The 20,083-nt window shown below is 37.7% G+C and overlaps 1 protein-coding gene across 1 annotated transcript in view; it reads right to left on the bottom strand.

The window, feature by feature from the left end:
* The window catches only part of ELAPOR2 (endosome-lysosome associated apoptosis and autophagy regulator family member 2), a gene marked incomplete at its 5' end in the record, with an annotated part of 128,950 nt that overhangs the window by 47,961 nt on the left and 60,906 nt on the right, over nt 1-20,083 (bottom strand). The window contains 3 exons of the mRNA XM_079786842.1: nt 1,884-2,031; nt 3,831-4,026; nt 15,003-15,123. Of these exons, the coding sequence (XP_079642968.1) occupies nt 1,884-2,031; nt 3,831-4,026; nt 15,003-15,123 (465 nt within the window). The remainder of the gene's footprint in view (nt 1-1,883; nt 2,032-3,830; nt 4,027-15,002; nt 15,124-20,083) is intronic.

Genomic DNA, 20,083 nt, shown 5'->3' with positions numbered 1-20,083 from the left:
CAGGAGGGCGGCAGCGAGCTACTGGCAAGCTACTGGCGCATGGATTCGTGCACAGGGCTACTAGTTTATATTATAAGCATAATGGCCATTTTAATGTAAGTGTTAAGCCATTCTAGAACAGATATGGACCCTGCATATACCTTTGGCTGTCAGTGTTTGGATAAGCTGACAGCTTTTTTTCAGCCAAAATCAGACATCATGTGTCATCATGACATTCTTTCTACTGGCATTCTAGGTGCCTGAGCTCTGTTATTCATTCTAAAAGTAACTAGCAACAGTATAACCTTGGTCCAATCCATTATTCTTTCCAGGTTTCAGTTTCATCATTTAAAAGGGGTGCGGGGCCGAGTGAAAGTCTCATAGAGTTCCAAAATTAAATACTTCATTGGTTCAAATGATGTAATTCCACAGGTACAACTGCATCTTTCAGTCCTCAGACATTTCCTTCCCACTAGCCCTTAGCAGGATGACTTGAGTCAATAAATCACAACCTCGGAAGCTGAAGCATCAATGAAAGGAGGAACATGAACTTGCCATCCCTCTTCAGTCTATAACCAGAAGAACAAAGGCTCCTGGGAAGGAAGTAATGAAACTTCACGCCTCTGGAGGACCGTTATTGACAATCCTCAAAGCACTTGCTGGACAATATAAAACTAAGTGCTTATTCGAACTATTATATAATTACCTTGCTTCTTAACTTTAGTTTAGGTTTAGTAATATTGCAAAATTGTCCCATAAAATGGGTAATTTTTCACCCGAAGAAGTGTTTTATAAACAAAACGCAGCTTCAAAAGCAAATCTGAAGGTTGCTTAATATCTTAAACTTATCAAAGGATATTAGAGCTAGGAGGGCTCCTTAAAAGGGCCATCACACAGTCCACTTTACAAAAGGGAATGCTGAGGGTTGAAAAGTAAACGTAATTGCCCAATAACGCACAGCTAGCACTTGCCGAGATGGGACTAGAGCCAGAATCTCTTGACTTCAAATCTAAGGTTCATACTTTAATCAAAAATATCTCTTCCCACCAACTTTTGATTTAAAAATTTCCGTTATCAAGAGCAATATATATTTGTCTTAGAATTTTTAGTACATTTCCTTCTAAAATCTGTACCACAAAAACCTTTTACAAGGTATTTTGCCAATTACTTGCACACACTTTTTTTTTGTATGCGACGTCAATGGGAAAACATTTTCTCAAGCATTTGAGTCACTGCCACAACAAATAGTCACTAGATTAGCTACAGTTTATATAAAATAGTTAAATAATTTTAGAGGTAACAGCCTATTCTGTTAGACTATTATTTTATCCAAGAGATTGTAATGCTATTTAATCTCTTGCCAGAGACATCAGCTATCCCATCCATTAATTCCTTTAGATTGTGCAAAACTGACAGAATCAAAATCATACAGCCACCTCTACTTCTGAAATACTGCCCATGAATACAGTTAAATAATTCAAATATTTGAAATTGCAGGGAGAAAAAATGTTTCTAAACAAAAATTGAATTTGGTGGAGACACATTTTTAACAAAAAAAAAAGCATCTGTAGCTACAAAAAATAACAATTTTTAAAATGAATCTTGGAGAAAATATTTATCACACAAAGAATCCACACCAAATGGTCATCTAATGGTCATAACCAAACGTAAAACAAGCTCAATGTTACTCTACAAGGCAAGCTCTCAGAAGTAAAGAAATTCACCAGAAAATAAAATATTATAGGAAAAAGTAAAGTTGTCTTTTAGCATAAAAAGTTTCAGTTAACACACACACACAAAAAAAAAAACTGAGAAGGCATAAAGTGTAATGGAAACAATGGATTAAGGTAAATACTACATGAATGCCCCATAAAGAGTAAATTTCAGAATATAAAAGGCCTTACAAAGAACTCAAAGAAGATGTTGTTGTCGACGTACTGGTACTCAAAGAAGACATTACCCGACTTCTTAAGGTGCACGGCATAGATCAAAGACACGGTGCAGTCATCACGATTTGACTCTATGTAATTTCCACGAGGGACCCAAGAAGAGCTGTGGAAACAAAACCAAGGGGCATCTTACATCAGCATTCAGAAACCTATGTAACTCAGATTCAAAAGTCATTCCTTCAGCAAGGCACAGCAGAGAAGACCAGAGCTTTTCTGGAATTCAACAGCCAACACCATTACTGGGAAAAGATTCATTGCTTATGGCACACAATTCCCTAAATCTTGGTAAGATCAATTTGCTATGAAACTGCTATTTTTCACCAAAACTTTGATCACTAAAGAGACAATCACTAATTCTACTAGTTTGGGGTAGAGTTAGTCTCTCAAATAACATCTGAAATTTTATTTATTAACATATGCACATGCAGGAGGTGAGAAGATTCCTTGATATGAGAGAAAAAATAATAAAATCAGTCCTGATGAGATCAAGGTACTCTTCCAGTAAATAAATTGCCTGCCAGAACAAAATTCAACACCTTTTAAATGAAAAAAATAATAATAATCTGCTTTTCCTATATTTTAATATTCACAACACTCAAGATAAAATAAAATTTAGTAGACAGGCGAAGAAATGAGAAAAGAAGATCCCTAACTGAGAAAAAAGACAGTCCAGAGAAATAGGTGAGAAATTGGGACAGCTCTTACAAATATAATCAACTTTAAATAAAATATAAACACAATGAGTGATTCCCATGCCCACAAAATATTCTTCAAAAATGATGCTAAAATAAAGATAAATAAAGATTTCAGGTAAACAAAAGCTGAGAGAATTTTTGAGCAGTGGACTTGCAAAAATAATAAAGGAAATATTATAGGCTGAGAAAATAATATTAGATGAACATCCAGATCTATATAAAAATCAGGGAAGGTAGGAGGGGAAGCGAGGGAGCATATCTTTTAGCATAGCTAAATAAGTCCCAGCATCTTTAGCTCATGGTAAAACGTGTGAGTTTCTGAAAACCCACTCTTGTCAGGAGTTAGCCAGAGGCCGAATGTTTAATAACATGGCCATGTGAAAAGAAATGTTACATAGTCAATACCCGGGAACGGAAATGGTACAGACCACAGATAAACATTTTGTTTTGTTTTTTATCAAAACAATTTCAAGCCGAAACCGGTTTGGCTCAGTGGATAGAGCGTCGGCCTGCGGACTGAAGGGTCCCGGGTTCGATTCCTGTCAAGGGCATGTGCCCTGGTTGCGGGCACATCCCCAGTGGGGGGGTGTGCAGGAGGCAGCTGATCGATGTTTCTCTCTCATCGATGTTTCTGACTCTCTGTCCCTCTCTCTTCCTCTCTGTAAGAAATCAATAAAATATATTTAAAAAAAAAACAATTTCAAAGTCCTCCAGTGGTATCATAGGCAAAGCTAATAATTTCCTATAAGAGGTAGAAATTAAGCAAATGAGCTTTCCACTTCACATATTTCACCCACTCTCTATTAGAAGATAATCAAGTGCCTAAATGAAGGCTACACATTCTTTCTTTCAGAGGAAGAGAAAAAAAAATCTGAACTTACCTATTAAAAATTAGAGAAGCGTTTTTAGAAATACACTGGCTTGAGTGTAGTTATAAATATATTAGAAAATTAATTTGTTTTCTAATAGCTTTATCACATTTTTGCATATGGTATCTATTCTGTCCTGAGAACAATTATTTTAACTTCATAAAAACTGAGCTACATTATTTGTAATGACTAGCCAAAAAAAAAAAATGTTTATTTGTAATTAGTTTATCTATAATCCCAATCAATACCAAGATTATCCTCAACTTCTTTCTGGAAAAGAGCAACTACACCTTTCTCAACTGTTCAATCAAAATGCAAAGGTTCCTTTGGGTTCTTACTTGTTACAGCCATCAGGCCTGGTGTCAGAAGGGCCAACCACAGTGTCCATGAATGTTGCAACGTTGGAAAATCCTGCTGGCAATTCATCCCATTCATCAAATTTGATGCCACTGCCCAAGGAGTAGGTGCCTTCACCACACTTACTGCAGACCTGGTTCTTCATCTCTAGATACTCTCCAGAAGCACAGGAGAAAGCTGGAAGACAGAGGACGCATAGCCCATTAGGCACCAGACTCCCCCATCCATTTCCTCCCCTTCACACTGTCACCAGAATTATTTTTATAAAGTTCTGATCATGGCACACCCCAGTGAAAGCTTTCCAAAGTCTCCCTTATCTCTACTGACACTTCGCAATCTGGACCCAACCTGTTTACCAGCCTCAGCCGTTGCCCCACCCTTTTCCAACCATAACAGAATTCACATCATTACAAAAATATTTCATCCTCTTTTTTGCTGCTGTGGTTTTCTTTCTCCAGAGATGCTGACCAACCCATCTACCCTATTTGTAAAACTCCCATTTCTAACTCAAAAACAACCCTGCTCATAACAGACCTCCCTGCCCCCACCAGGCAGGCAGTTTCGCCTCCCTCTGTGCTCTTATCATACTCTTTTCATAATACATCTATTAAAAAGCAAAATATAGGGTGTCCCAAAAGAATGTATATACACACACTTTGAATAATTATAAAGGCAGTGTTTATTAAAATTCATTTTCAAAATTGAGCTGTCAGCTGTTAAAGTGTGTATACATTTTTTGGGATACCCTGTATATATATGGGAGTCCCAAAAAATGTATACATACTTTGAATGATTATAAAGTCAGTATTTATTAACATACAGTTTTCTCATATATTATATATATATATATATATATATATATATATATATATATATATATATTAAACACACAAACACATGGAAATAGATATAGATACAAATACTACTTATTAGTTGACGTGAAGCTTTGAGCTTCCAGAAAACAATGATCATTATTTTGGGGTTCCTAATTGTAGCTATCAAATACTAAGTCCAAACAAAAGGTTGATGGAGTAAATGGGAATTTGACGTAAAGGGGATGCTGAGGGCAGTGCTTCATGTGCAATAGCTAAACAAGTATCTCCACTCTGGAACCATGAGCCGTCTTTTTCAATACTCATAACTATAACCTAGTCATTTCCACAACCTACGTCTTATTACTGTCAAGTTCTCTGCTAATTCTGAGAGCTATACCCAGAAGTCATGGGCAATGTGACTAATAGTTGACACAGTTACAGAAAAGAAGGTAGTGCTGCTGCTAAGTTATTACTCATTCAACAAATGCAAATCTATGTCCCCCGAGTGTGTGTCTCTGTGCTCAGGGCGGTATTACTGACTCAACTACAGCAAAGGGCTTCCTAATCCTTTAATCGGGATATTACAGAAACAAGAACAAAATAAAACCTTCAAATTATCCCATACAGAAAACAAATTTCCCAGCAGAGAGCGAAGCAGCAGAGCCTCACATTTAGGTAGATTCTCCTTTTAGAACACATTTGGAAACTTACCAAAAAAGAAAAACACATTAATTTTGAAAAACTGAAGAATGAGAGCTAAAACCCACACTCATCTACTTACTTAACCACTAAATAAATATAATGGGATGAGGAGACCAATTCCAGTTCATGGGGCATGAATGACAAAAGGTTTATAGAAAAAATACAACAGTGAAGGTCAAGGGAAGGAAACTGGTCAGAGTATTTGATGAGGTCACCAATGGGGGCAGAACAATACATCTGTGAAATCAGTTTTCTCAACTTCTAATTTATGTCCTAACACTGATTCTTATCCTCCTGAACTCTTTCTCTTAGGAAGTGTCAATCACCCTCTACTTCCTGGTAGTCTCTCTGTCCTTGATTCTGCAGTTTTCAGGGCAGAGTTCCCTAATCTCCTTATAAAATGCTTGTTTTCAGAGGAACTCACTCAAGCATAGCTCCCATCAAACACTACACTGATATAAAGCCTGATTTTGAGCTGTTCTCTTAACAATCTCATTTGTCCTTGCCTTTGACCCACTACTTGTGTGTTGCTGAGCAAATTTAACTTCAACACTCTTCGCACCTGGAATGTGATGCATTAATATTCCAAATTAGACCTATTGAGGACAAAGTGTTTCTGTCCTTTTACATATAGAATGAATTTTTTACAAATCTCATTAGATCTCTGTGTTTTACCTACAGAAAAGAAACACTGAAGTCAGTCTCTAATTTGATGACACCAAAGATATTCAATCAACAAATATTCCAGTGTTTGGAGCTTTCTTAGGAGTCATGAGAGGATTACAGCTCCTCTCCTCTTAGAATGAATAAAATAGAATTATTTTAAATTAAGAATGTCTATAGTTAAAAAAAAAATCAGTATCTTCTAATACATGTTAAATACTGAAAGCATACTATATGTATCAAGGACCCACAATTTTCTAGGCACAGAAATAAAAAAGCTAAACAACTTCTCATTGTTTATGATGATATAACTACAAATGTGCCCTAAATTCTGAATGTTGTTCTCTTACTTTTCAGAAACACATACACAATTAATAAAATCTCCCTCATAAAAAACAAAAAGCTGAAGGATTGCATCACCACCACACCTATATTATAAGAAATGATAGAGACTTTTTTTTAAGAAAGAGAAAAAAAAATATCAAAGATATGAATACAGAAATATCGCAAAGAAAAAAATTATCAATGTCAAAGACAAATACATAATAAAAGCAGTGGATCAACCTACACTAAAACTAGTACAAAGGTTAAAAGGCAAAGTAGGGAGATCCTGTGTAATTACAATAGTAAATTAAGAGATACACACAAACATACACAAGAAAAAGAAGTAAAAAAAATAATGATAAAATATTAACATGGAAGGGTGAGTAAAAATGGTAGTAATTTTAGAATGTGTTCTAGCTTAAGTGGCCATCAATTTAAAACAGACTGCTAAGAACATAACTTGATATATATGAAGGACATGCTAACCACAAACCAATGCTCTACAAGAGAGGAAAAAAAAATCCAAATACAACACTACAGAAAGCCACCAACATGCAAGAGGAGAGAGCAAGAGAATAAGAAAAAAACACAGAACTACAAAAACAATCAATAAAATGCCAATAACTACATACCTATCAATAATTACCTTAAATATACATAAAGTCTCTAATCAAAAGACAAACAGATAAAGAAGATGTGGTATATGTATACAATGGAATATGACTCAGCCATTGAAAGCATGAAATCATACAACTTATGGCAATATAAATGGACCTAAGGGTATTATGCTAAGTGAAATAAGTTAGATAGAGAAAGACAAATACGATATGATTTCACTTATATGTGGAATAGAAAAAAATAAACAAACATACAAGACAGAAACACACTCGTAGACACAGAGAACAAAATGATGGTTATGAGATGAGAAGGGGGTTGGGGGTCTGGATGAAAAGGTGAAGGGATTAAGAAGTACAAATTGACAGTTACAAAATAGTCACAGGGACATAAAGTACAGCTTAGGGAATACAGTCAATAATATGATAATTGCATAGGTGAGTGCAAGACCTTCTGGGGATCACTTTGTAAGTTACATAAATGTCTAACCACTGTGCTATATACTAGAAACTAATATAATATTGAATGTCAACTGTAATTGAAAAAAAATTATTTAAATATAAATTAGAAAAAAATAAAATCTACAAACAGATCATTAACCAATTAAAATGAGCTATGAAGCCATATATCTGATATTTAAATGTCATCTTTTTAAAAATCCACTTACCTATTTGGGATATTAGTTTGCATATAAGTGCTTGGGAGCACCTGCTACGGTATCAAGAGGTAAAGGTTAGAGGAGCATGGATGCCTCAAGAAGGGGACTAACACTTGTTGAGCATCCACTGCAGTGCATTCCAAAGAGGCAGAACACCATGGGGGTTAAGAAGATGGACCCACGGAGTTAGATTGCCTGGTTTCAACTCCCAGTTCTGCCTTTGACCTATCTGTGTGAGGTAAGGCAAGCACCTACTTCACCAAGGTGTTGCAATGACTAAATGAACTTGAGCCAACGAATGTAAAGCATGTGCAATCATGTCTTGCATATAGCAAGTAAAGATTGGCTATCATAATTTTTCATTATTATCATTACTACTAGTGGCCCAGTGCACAAATTCATGCACATTGAAAGGAAATTAATTAGAAGAAATATTTCAATATCACTATTCAGCCTTTCTCTATAACAGAAGTGTTAACCAAATTCACAATCGACAATGACAGATCAAAACACACTCATGCGACTGGCGCCAGCGAGAGCTTTATATGTATTGCGCATGCGCGAATCAACTTAGCCTTTTTATATATATAGAATAAAGTTGCTTAATTAGACATTGCTTAATTTAGCTAAACATTTTCCAGCCCAGTGAAGCACCCCAACTTCTCTTTCAGGTAATTGTCAACAACACAGCAATAAATATCAACACGAAGCAGATTATTATTGTAGATCACACAGGGAGAACAAAGGGTAAAATATTTAACTGAAGCAGTGTTTGACTATATTCTGCACAGTGAGAAAACCTGAAGTCATTTTCAAGGCCCACCATTTCTTACTTCTTTTTAGTCAGGTCAAGTTTCTAAGCTTTCTAAATCTCCATTTTCCAGCTAATGAAAAGAAAATAGGATTCCACCAAGTCTCTTATCTACCTACTCCAGGACTTCTGTGAGGATCAAATGAGATGAAGCACAGGAAAACACTTCACAGACATTTGGTTAAAGTGTGAAATGTTTCCACCGCTATGAAGCAAGTTGTATTCCTGAGCTGAAGAAACTACAAAGAGGCCAGTCATTAGGGAGAGGAAGCCAGGCATTGCTACATGACATCGTTACCCGAATGGTCAGACACTTAGCATATTAGCCTTTTATACATATAGATGAAGTTAAATTATTACTAGAGGCCCAGTGCATGGATTCTTGCACCAGTGGGATCCCTTGGCCTAGCCTGCAGGGATCGGGCCAAAACCGGCAGTCCCACATCCCCTGAGGGGTCCGGGAGTGCGAGAGGGCATTCTGCAAAGTTGCTGTCGCCCAGCAGCTCCTTCATTGAGCATCTGCCCCCTGGTGGTCAGTGCACATCATCGCTATTGGCTAGTTGGATGGTGGGCCAGTCTTTTAGGCTTTTATATTTAGAGATATAGTTATGATTCCAGGCCTCATTTGGGCCGCTCAAACACCTGTGAATGGCTGTCGCCAGGTCAAATCCTTGGTGTGACACACAGGGCCTATGAGATTTTCCAGGATCTCTATTCCCTCTCACAGCCTCCCTGAAAGCGAGCCATGCAGATCTCAGAGAGCACCCGGGAAAACCCAGTGCTGCCCCTAATCTGCACCTCTTCCCAGGTTTCCTATGCTTCAAATACCACTGGGCTTCACCGTTAAAGAACTCCTCCCTTCAGGGCTCACCTCAGAGATGCTCAGAAAATTAACATGGATGACCCATTAAGTATGACATTTAACCCCGGCCTCAACTCTAAATCACGACACAATTTTTCACATGAACCTGCCAGGGCACAGCCAATTTTCCATGGTTATTCAGCCTGAACTTTAAACTTACGCCAGCTTTACTTTGAGGCCCTCTTGACTCCCTCTGAGCAGAGGTCATCCCTCCCTCCTGAGTAAGATCACCCCAGGTATTTATATCTATCATGCACTTTGCCCCTATACTATAAATAATGTATTTACCCATCTGCTCCCTCATTTGAATGAAAGGTCCTGGAAGACAGGAATCTTTTTTTTCCCTATTTATTTTTGGATTCCTGTCATCAAGAATATAGGAATACTCAAGAAATGTTTGTTCAGCGAATAAATTAAAGCTCAATAAGTAGCTGTAAACTAAATAATTTTCCCAAGATGTACAAGTCAGCTGCAGATCTGGGGTTTAAACCCAGGTGTATACCACACCTGACGACCAACCGTGGGGGGTCTTCAACTGGACACCAGGCAATGATGCTGCAACTGAACCTTGTAGAGCAGAGAAAAATGTATTAAGAGTGTTAAATCACAGTATAAGTAACAACAGGTAAAAGTTTACAAAATTAGCTAGATATGTATTTTCCAAAAACAATACCTGCCAAAATTAGCTAAAGGGCACCAACTACACGTCAGATAAAAGAGTCCTATAAAAAAAAATACACCTGGGAAACTCTGGATAAAACACAATGCAGTTAACACACAGTAAATGTTTATTAGATTTCTCAGAGATTTTAATTTGAAAATGCGCACTGCATCCCTCCATGAAGGAGATACATCATTCACTATTTTCCAACTTACTGGTATTTCAGCACAGAAAACCCTGGCACACGTCTTTTTGTGTGGGATGAATATTCCACAGAACAGAGGTAGATCGTGGCATTCAATTGCCATTCAGTGCCAATGTGCTCAAATTGCCCAACTGCACCTGCTACGGTACCAATAACAACTCCTAACACAAATCAGACAAACTACGTATTGACTCCTGGGAAAAAGCCTACATTTGAAAGACCTATGATCCCAAGCATTGATTTTTAAATATCCCATCCAGAAAGCTAAAACCAATTCTCTTTCCATGACAATTCTTCCTCTTCCAATTCCAAACTGAAACCAAAAGCTGTTGGCTCAAACTGTCACCATTGACTCTTACTCCTTAAGACCCACTGGATGTGGGTTAAGACAATAGATCTCAGAGAGACAATGAAAAAAAGTTTATTTTTTATTCAAGGCTTTATTTTTCTAATCTGAGCACAGCATTTTTTGACCCAAGAAAAGCAAATATCAGAAATTTATATAAATACTGAAATACAAGAATAAGCAATGTGCACAAACTATGACTGGTTCGATGCTAACATAGAAATACAGGTATCTTAAATACACATCCCCATTTAGAAAATAATGTGTTAAGGTGAAGTCATGGACTGAGAAATATTTGAAGGAGTAAGCAGTAGAAGATATACACTTCCAAAAGGAAGAGATGTCTTATGTTTACTAGTATTCCCCCCTCAGTGTTCTAGACTTGTCTGAAAACACATAAGGAAATAGGAAAAGAAACCCTCTCCCCACTCCTAGTAGCCAGGCTTTTATTTCTAAGGTTTTGTTTGAAACAAAAAGTCCTTTTAGCCAGTGTGTGGGGAGACAGAAAGAGGTGAGGAAGAGAGAGAGAATTCCAGAATGACTATCATTTCTGATGATCTAAGAATGTCAAGGGAAGATTTCAGAAACTCTTACGCAAGAGGGAAGTGACCCAACAGTGGAGAAGGGGTGGCACGGGGACAGGGGTTATATCCCCTTGTTCTGGAAAAAGACAAGGAGTGTTATAGTTCAGGAATGGCACGCTACTTGCAAGCTGTGCCTGAGAGATGCCAAGACTTCGAATGGTGGGTGATGCCCACAGAAACAAGACAGAGGACCGGGGGTTGGAAGCAGCAGCAAAGTTCCCTGTAACTAAGCCAGTAGCATCACAGAGAAAGACAGATGTGAACTCATCCTAGTGGCTTGCCCAGAGCAGCACTGTCTCTGAGACAAAAGAGCTCTGCACAGCAAAGGGGACAGGAGGACAATGGGGACCAGTGTCAGTTAATAAGCAGAGGTCTCTCCTTCCCATATCCTGTGCCCCGTAAGCTCCAAGGTCACATACACCCCAGGGTTCTAGCACAACAAAAACTGATACCTGACTTCTCATTGACTTCACTCAGAGAAGCCGTCTGCCAAATTCTATGTGAACTTTTTAAAAATAGATACAATATAATTTTTCTGAAAAAAAAAATGTAGATTGCTAAAGTCCTGTACTGCCTTTCCTATGGAAAGGCCTTCTCTATCGCTTCTACCCAATTATATTTTGAAGAATCTATAACAATTTCAACTGAGGCCTAATTCTGAGTTTGACTTCATTGAGAGACATTAGCATCTGGGGAAATAATAGCCCACACAGACATTGCCCTAAATATTTTTCACTTAAAGTTGCCACATTCCACTTTTTTGTTTTTTCTTATATGGCCCAACTGCTGGGCCATATCATCATGGCATCACTGCCGAGTCTAGCATGGGGGTCATCAACCACCATCCGAGGTCTTAGCATCTCTCAGGTACGGCTTGCACGTAGCATGCCATTCCTGAACCACAACACTCTTACCCTCATTTATTCTTGAAACACAAGAGTTTCTAATGTCTTCCCTTGAAGGTGTCCACTGACAAAACTTTATATCCCCCTCTGTGGGACCCTAGAAGATCCTCCAGACTGTCATCTTCATGTGGTGATGAACTCAGTGGGTAAGAGACAGGCCCTGGAATCAGACATGCCTTAAGAGATCGGTCACAGTCCAGCTGAATGACCTGGGGTAACTCACTTCACCACTTTAACTCTGAGTTTTCTCATCAGTTAAATGGAAACATTGATAGTAGCTACCTGAGAGGATGGTTGTGGGGATACAATAGGATAATGTTATAAAGCTCTAGGCACAATGTTTAGCTCATTATCATTACATGAGAATGGTAGCTATTATTAGCAATAGAAATCTAAGCCACTGAAGAAATGTTCAGTTATTACCATAACTGCCTTCCAGCAGTACTTTAATGACTAGTAATGTGGTAAGTGCCGCATTTAATGTTATGAATTAGATGGGCTTCTAAATTACTTAGATCTATTAAGTTTCTTGTGAGTTTTAAAATAACTTGTCTTTACTATTCAAAGAAAAAGTCACTTAGCAGAGGCCACACCTTCCAGAGTGATAAAAGTGTACTAGAGGCCCAATGCACAAAATTCATGCAAGAGTAGGCCTTCCTTCCCTCTGGCACCTGGGACCCAGGCTTCCCTCCAGCCTCCGGCAAGCACCCAGGACCCAGGTTTCCCTCCAGTTGCCAGCAGGTACCTGGGACCCAGGCTTCCCTCGCAGCCCTGGCTTCATCCGGAAGGTCGTCCAGAAGGATATCCAGAAGGATGTCTGGTCTAATTAATATATTACACTTTTATTATTATAGATATGCGAAATACTTGCAAATTAGATTTCAGACAAAATGCCAAGATAAAAAATTTCCCATCCATCACATAAGTACTGTCATTATTAGGGTTTAATTTTTAAAGTAAGCTGTATCATTTTTAAATAGCTAATATTGACTTATTAGAGTTTTTAGAAAAATTATTGCTGGACTGTCAGATTCATAATATTAACTATGGGAGATTATAGTAAATAATGAGCAAAGAATGTCCTTGGCAACATTCAAATAGAAATGATGACTATTCAGACATCAATTCTGTAACAGATTTTTTTAACACTTGGGCAATAAATTTAATCAGTGGTGTGCTGGTAAATGTTTAATAACCAGCTCCCAAGGGAATAGAGGTCCCTGCTTTGTAGTGTTTGCCAATTTCCATGGTGTAAAATCCTCCACCATGACCCCTTTCCTGCCAGCACCAGCACATCACCTAGATATGGAGTAGTATTCGTAATAGCTAGGTAGTTCACCTCAATAAGGCTGTTTACATGGGAACCAAGGAATTAGCTCAACAAGTAAAAAGTAAACATAGATAAATGTTATACAAGTTTTCTAGGAAGGTGACTGAAGCAACTTTACAATGAGCTAATACCATAGGTATTATTCGCAATCCTTCCTCACAGAGCTGATCCTCTCTCTGCACAGGTGGCTGCATACATCTCAGTCTTGTATCATCTTCTTCTGTACTGACCCCACTATACTCTTAAGAGTCTTGCTGGACTGAACTCTTTACCTGGATAGGGGTTCCTCTCTGTCTTCATTTAATATCATTCATCGAGAAATAATGGTTTTCTTCCCTGATTTTCCCCATAAGACTATTGTATCTTCCCATCTCCCTTTTTTTCAGTAAACCCACCAACCAGGAACAGAGTCACATTCTCTATGAACAGAAGGGATTCACTGTCATTTAATCATTTGCTTATCTGCTCTTTCATTTTGGAGAAGAAGGAAGCTTTTAGGAAGTCCATTTGGAAAGCTGTAGGAAAGCAAAATAACTTTTTTTGTCTTACTTCCAGCTTTGAACTCCAGTCTACCCCTAGACTACTTCACTGCAGGAACTTGTGACTTGCCAAATTAAAGATTAAAAAAGTAGAGTTTATAAGTAAAAATAAATGTTAACATATTTCTCTGTTAATTTGTAATGTTGTACTTCAAACCTGCTTAATTACTAAACGACAAGCTATTGAATATGACAGTCATCAATTCTACAATCTCTCTGTAGGTGACATTAATAAGGAAAATTACATTATTTCTATGGCTACAAACAAGAAATCCATTGCTAGACGAAAGAGTTATGTGGATGGATGTTGATGATAAGAGTTCTGTGGATGGATGTTGGTAAATGTACTTAATGCCTCTGGACTGTGCACTTTAAAATGGTTAAGGTGGTAAATTGTATATTATGTGTAATTTACCAAAAATTTTAAAGCTTTTTAGAAATTTAAAAACAGAAACCTATTAAAGAGAAATTCTGCCACTCCGCCCTCCAGAATTTCAAGTACAACATTTCTCCACATTCTTGCCAACAAATAAGTTAAACAGAGAAAGACAAACATCATATGATTTCACTTATATGTGGAATCTAAAAAGCAACAACAACAAAAAACAAAACAGATACAAACTCATAGATATAGAGAACAAAATGATGATTGCCAGAGGGAAGGGGGTGGAGGATGGGTGGAAAATGTGAAGGGTAATAAGAAAAACAAACTTCTAGTTATACAGTATATAAGCTCCAGGGATATAATATACAGCAGAAAAAACATAGTCAATAATATCATAATAACTTGGTACGGTGACAGATAGTTATGAGACATATTGTGGTGATCACATCGTAAGGTATATAAATGTAGAATCGCTATGTTGTACACCTGAATCTAATATAGTATGGTATTTCAACTGTACTTTAATAAAAATTTTTAAAAGACAATACACCAGATTTTTAAAAAATAAATAAAATTAATATCCTTTACTATTGCCTGTGTTAAAAAAAAAAAAAAAGGATGATTTTGCTCTGCTAGACATCAATGCTACATGTTCTTTTTTTCGAAGGTCTCACAGTCATTACAATTAACTGATATGAAGGAGGAATGGTTTAATCAGGAAAACAAATGGTCAAAAAGTGAAACATACTGCATTCTTTGCCTCTCACTGGGTCAGGCAGGCCAGAGCAGTCCACTGCAGAATTCGGAATGGCAACTCTCCACCTGGAGCCACTGCTATCACATTCCGTATATTCAAAGTGGTAATCTTTCTGCAAACAATTACAAAAATAAGCCTTTGTTAGAGCCACTTTCAAAGGGACAACAGTGCTTTCTCCATCACCCCCAAACCGACAAGCCTGACCCCAAACTTTACTCTCTGGTTGACTCTCCTTCTTCCCCCACTCAAGCCATACCAAGTAGTTGTTTTTTTATGTATGTGTGGGGTTTTTTTTAAATAAAAAAATGCACCATGCCAGGCACTAATTAGGCACTAAGGAAGTGATGAGGGACAGGATAGTCAAAGCTCTCAAGTGTGTCCACTGACCTTTTAGTCTCACCCACCCTAAAGAGGCTACAGCACATTTCCCTATTTCTTTAGCAGGTTTTGAGAGCTCTAAATAATTGATAAATAGGCATATTAGAGCAAAATAACACTAGGAAATTGAATGCTGTCACTGCCCCAAGTTTTTCAAAGGAAGAAATAAGAGAACCACTCCCAATTCTCGCTCTGTTTAAAATTTAGCAGAGGCATAATAATTAATCATCCAAATCTAGTAAAAGACTACCAGTTTTTCAAGCAGCTCTCCCAGGCTCCATACACACACACCACAGCAGGCTGCCATCAATCACAGGCTATAAAATAAACATTTATAATAATTGCCATATTAAGACCAATCCACTTGTCTCTGGCCTAAGGTTGCTTTGAAATTTTCACAGTGCCCTCCATTGGTCAGAGAACATTACACACGTGAGATGCCTGAGCTTAGAGGAACGGGGACAAATTGCCATTGGAGCATTTGAAGAATGAGAGAAGTTCTAAGTCCTCCCCAAAGTATTTTCAGTTCAATATCCTATTAATTCAATTCAATAGCTAGGATGTTGTTCTTCTGCTTCACCCACCCTATTTGCCTCCTTTACTGTATCAAGGACAGGAGAGAAAAGAAATGTCAAGTCACACCACCACTCGAGAAATGAGTGTGTGTCTGTCCACATGGCAAGAACACCAGTTAAGAAATGGGTTCTGAGATTCACAGCCCATTCCTCCACATGCAACCTCTATGATATTGGCCAAGTTACTGACCTCTCAAAGCATTGATTTTTCTCATTAGTAAAGTTAGAATAATAATATTTACTATCTTGTATGGTTATTGTGGAAATTAACTGAGATAATGCATGTAAAATGTCAGGAATGTTAGGCTGCACTGAGTTAGCATTTGATTAATGGTAGATTTACTAACAACAATAGGCATAGAGAGGAGGATATAGAGAAAAGAGCTAGTGGTGATATGGTAAGGACAAACCACCTGGGTTTCTGTTTCCCCTGCTTCAATTTCTGCATATACATAAGATAAAATGAGAAGCTCACTGAATTTGACTACATACAATTATTGAACATAAAAGTCATAAAATGAAGTAACTGTAAACAACAACAAACCGGTGAAGGAATAACACAAAACCAAGGTTCATTAGCTTAAGAATACTGGGTTTCTAAAAATCAGTAAGGAAAAGGACAAATACTATTTGGAAATATAGTCAAAGAACACAAGCAATTTATTAAAGAACAATACAAATGGTCAAGGAATATACCAAAAAAATGTTAAAACTTGTCAAAGAAATACAACTAATAATGCTCATCAAGTTGGTACAACATTTAAAATACTTTTTTCAAAACTCTCTAGTGTAACTATAATAAAATGAGCATTTGTGTGCTTCCAATGAGAGACCAAAGTGGTACAGGCTTTCTGGAGAGAAGTTTGTCTATATGAATCCAGGACTTGAAAGTGTTCACACTTTTGAACCCAAAATCTCACTCCTAGCATCTAATTTAAGGGGAGGAAATGTTTGATGTGGTCAGTGATTTATGTGCAAAACTGCTCATCATAACTTTGGTATGGCTAGGAAGAGCATACTTAATTGTTAAGCATTAAACAAACTTGCATTTATATTATTTATCTGCTATTTTTCATATGTACTTACATCATTAAATACCTATAATGATTATGTGGTTTAGGAAGGAAAGTTCATATTACTCCCATCGTGCAAATTAAACTCAGATTGAGTAAATTATTTACCCAGAGATACCCAGCTAGTAAGGAGCATAGCCAAGAGCAGAAGTCAAGCCTTCTTTTTATTTACAAGCATTTTCAGTTTACATAATGCCATTATGCTTCAAATAGAAGGTTACTGTTTTAAAATAGGAGTGGTGACAGTTTCTAATGTAAAAGCCTAATGGCTGTAGAAGTCTAACAGTAATCATAAATATGTCTTATATTAAAAGAGATATAAGAGTACAGAGATGAGGGAAATGATTTGATTTCTCTCTATTTCTGTATTAAGTTTTCTGTGGCTGCTGCAACTAATTACCACACACTTAGCCACTTATGATAATAAAAAATGTATCTTTTCACAGTTCTGGAGGCAAGAACTCCAGTAAACACTGAGCACTTAAACAGATCCCTGGAAATAGAATTTTTCTGGGTGATAAGGAATACTTAAAAGAAGGTTAAAAAAATTTTTCTCATACAAATATAAAATTACTGCATTTCAAAGATTTTATTTAACTTATTCTTTAGCACGTTGATCAGTAAGAAGGTACCACCAAAGAAGAATTCAAACACACATAAACAGGCAATCCAGAAAGTGAAATTAATTGACTTAGAGATGCCGAACTGGTAAATATCCACAGCATAATAATCAATTGCATTCCAAAGGGTAAAATGTCTTTTCATTTCTATGGACAAGAGTAATTTGTATTCCTATTGGTTTCTTACACCTCACAGTGTTGTCAAATAGCTCAAAGAAAAGGAAAAAAGCAGGCCCCTATAGAGACTGAACCTTCAGAAAGGTGCACTAAACATGACACCCGGGAATATTTTCTGCCTATTTCAACGTGTTTCAAATTTTCCCTGACAAGGGGGGAGATTCCTGACAAATTTTCCTGCATTTCAGTGTTCCTGACAGTTTATCACCAAACATATTGATATCAGTCAGAGTGCACTCTATAAACAACAGAATGTCCACTCACTATCCACATTATAAATTGAGGAAGTGGTTGGCCCGACCCCACTCAAAAGATGGCAGTTACTAGTATTTATACATGTCTGCAAATCACAGAATGCTGGGGCATGAAGACCCTGCACCGAATAACAAAATGATGGAATTCCCTGAAAACTTTACATTGCAAATATGTGGGAACCAGGAAACAACCCCAAACCCTCATCACCAAACACTTAGGGAAGACTACCCTCAATAGAAATCATGGTAAAACACACACAACCACACATTCACAAATAAAGATATAGGCATGAACTCTCAAATAACAAAAACGCAAATTGCGTTATCTTACACCTAAAACACAAATTATCAGGATACACCCAGATAAACATTGGATGTCCACAGTACCCCAGACAAAAACTCTGTCCTTGACCAATGTTTAGTCAGGCTCTCTTCCCAATGAATCTTTGACTTTGGGGCTTCCATGTTCATCTTTGCATCACCCAGTTTTAGCAAGAATCCTGTCACGTCAGTTTTAGCAGAATTCCTCCCTTAGTTCTGATGTTTCCCCTTAGTAATTTTCCATCCACTGACCTTCACCCTGCTCCTTGCCTATATAAATCCCCGCTTGGCCATACTATATAGGAAATAAGTCCAGTTCTGTACTGAAACCTCTTTTCCCCTAGAGATTCCTGAATAAAATCTGTTTTTATCACTTTACTGACCAGCTCTGGTTTTTCTTAAGCGCCCAAACACAAAGGCAATTTACAATATGAAAGCCTCATAGTACTCATGGAAAAAGTGTGTTATATCTCCCAATTATGACAGTTGTTATAGTTTACCTTCATATAGGCTACACAATGTTTCAAATAAGTCACATTTATAAAAATAATGTGCATATATAGATATCTTGACATCATATGTACAATATACATATATTATTTTATATATTGATATTAATATATATTTATGCATATAGCAATATATGTTGTTTTATATATTAACATTACCATATATCATTATTTACTATTAGAGGCCTGATGCACAGAATTCATGCAAGAGTAGGCCTTCCTTTCCCCGACTGCTGGCACTGGCTTCCCTCTGGCACCCAGGACCCAGGCTTCCCTCCAGCCACTGGCAGGCACCTGGGCTTCCCTCGCAGCCCCGGCTTCATCTGGAAGGTCATCCGGAAGGACATCCAGTCTAATTAGTATATTACGCTTTTATTATTATAGATGTGGCATTTAATTATTAAATAAGTACTATGGCCTAAGTATTAGGAGGAAAATTTAAAATAAATATAAAACACACTCCTCGCACTCAATAAGTTTATGATTTTGTTGCAGTAGATAGGACATAAGCACACATACACATACACAACATATCCTATCTAATAAAAGGGTAATATGCAAATTAACCATCACTCTATCACAAAGATGGCAGCGCCCATAGCCACAAGATGGCGATGCCCAGTCCTCTCAGCCCTGTTGGAGTCCCCCAGTCCAGGGGGAGCGGCTGCTGAGAGCGGGCAGCGTGAGCGGCCTGGCGGAATGCTTGCTTCATCACCATGGCAATGAGGCAAGCGTTTCACCCTAGCTGTGGAGGGCCTCTGGGCAGTGGGCACGGAGCGGCCGGAGGCGGGGGAAGCTTGCGTCATCGCCCTGGCAATGAAGCAAGCGTTTCGCACTGGGCCACGGATAGGCCTCTGGGCCACGGAGAGCCTCTGGGCAGCGGGCGTGGAGCAGCCAGGCCCCACAGAGAGCTACTGGCACACGGATTCGTGCACAGGGCTACTAGTAATTTTATAAGAAAGCATAAAGATTAAGGGCCCCAAAGTGGAACAGTATCATCACAAATCAGTTTGCAAGTAAAAACTCTATCTGGGGAAAATTACCAATAAAAATCCCTTAAACTCTCCCATAAAGTACAACATTGTACCACTTCTCAATGAACTCATCACAGCCAATTTTTCCTAAGTCCTCTATCAGATACCAATTACTTAGCACCCAAATGGCT

The sequence above is a fragment of the Cnephaeus nilssonii genome (assembly GCF_951640355.1).
Source record: "Cnephaeus nilssonii genome assembly, chromosome: 12".
Lineage (NCBI taxonomy): Eukaryota > Metazoa > Chordata > Mammalia > Chiroptera > Vespertilionidae > Cnephaeus > Cnephaeus nilssonii.
Note: the sequence above shows the minus strand (reverse complement) of the source record. Positions and strands in the feature narration are given on the sequence as shown.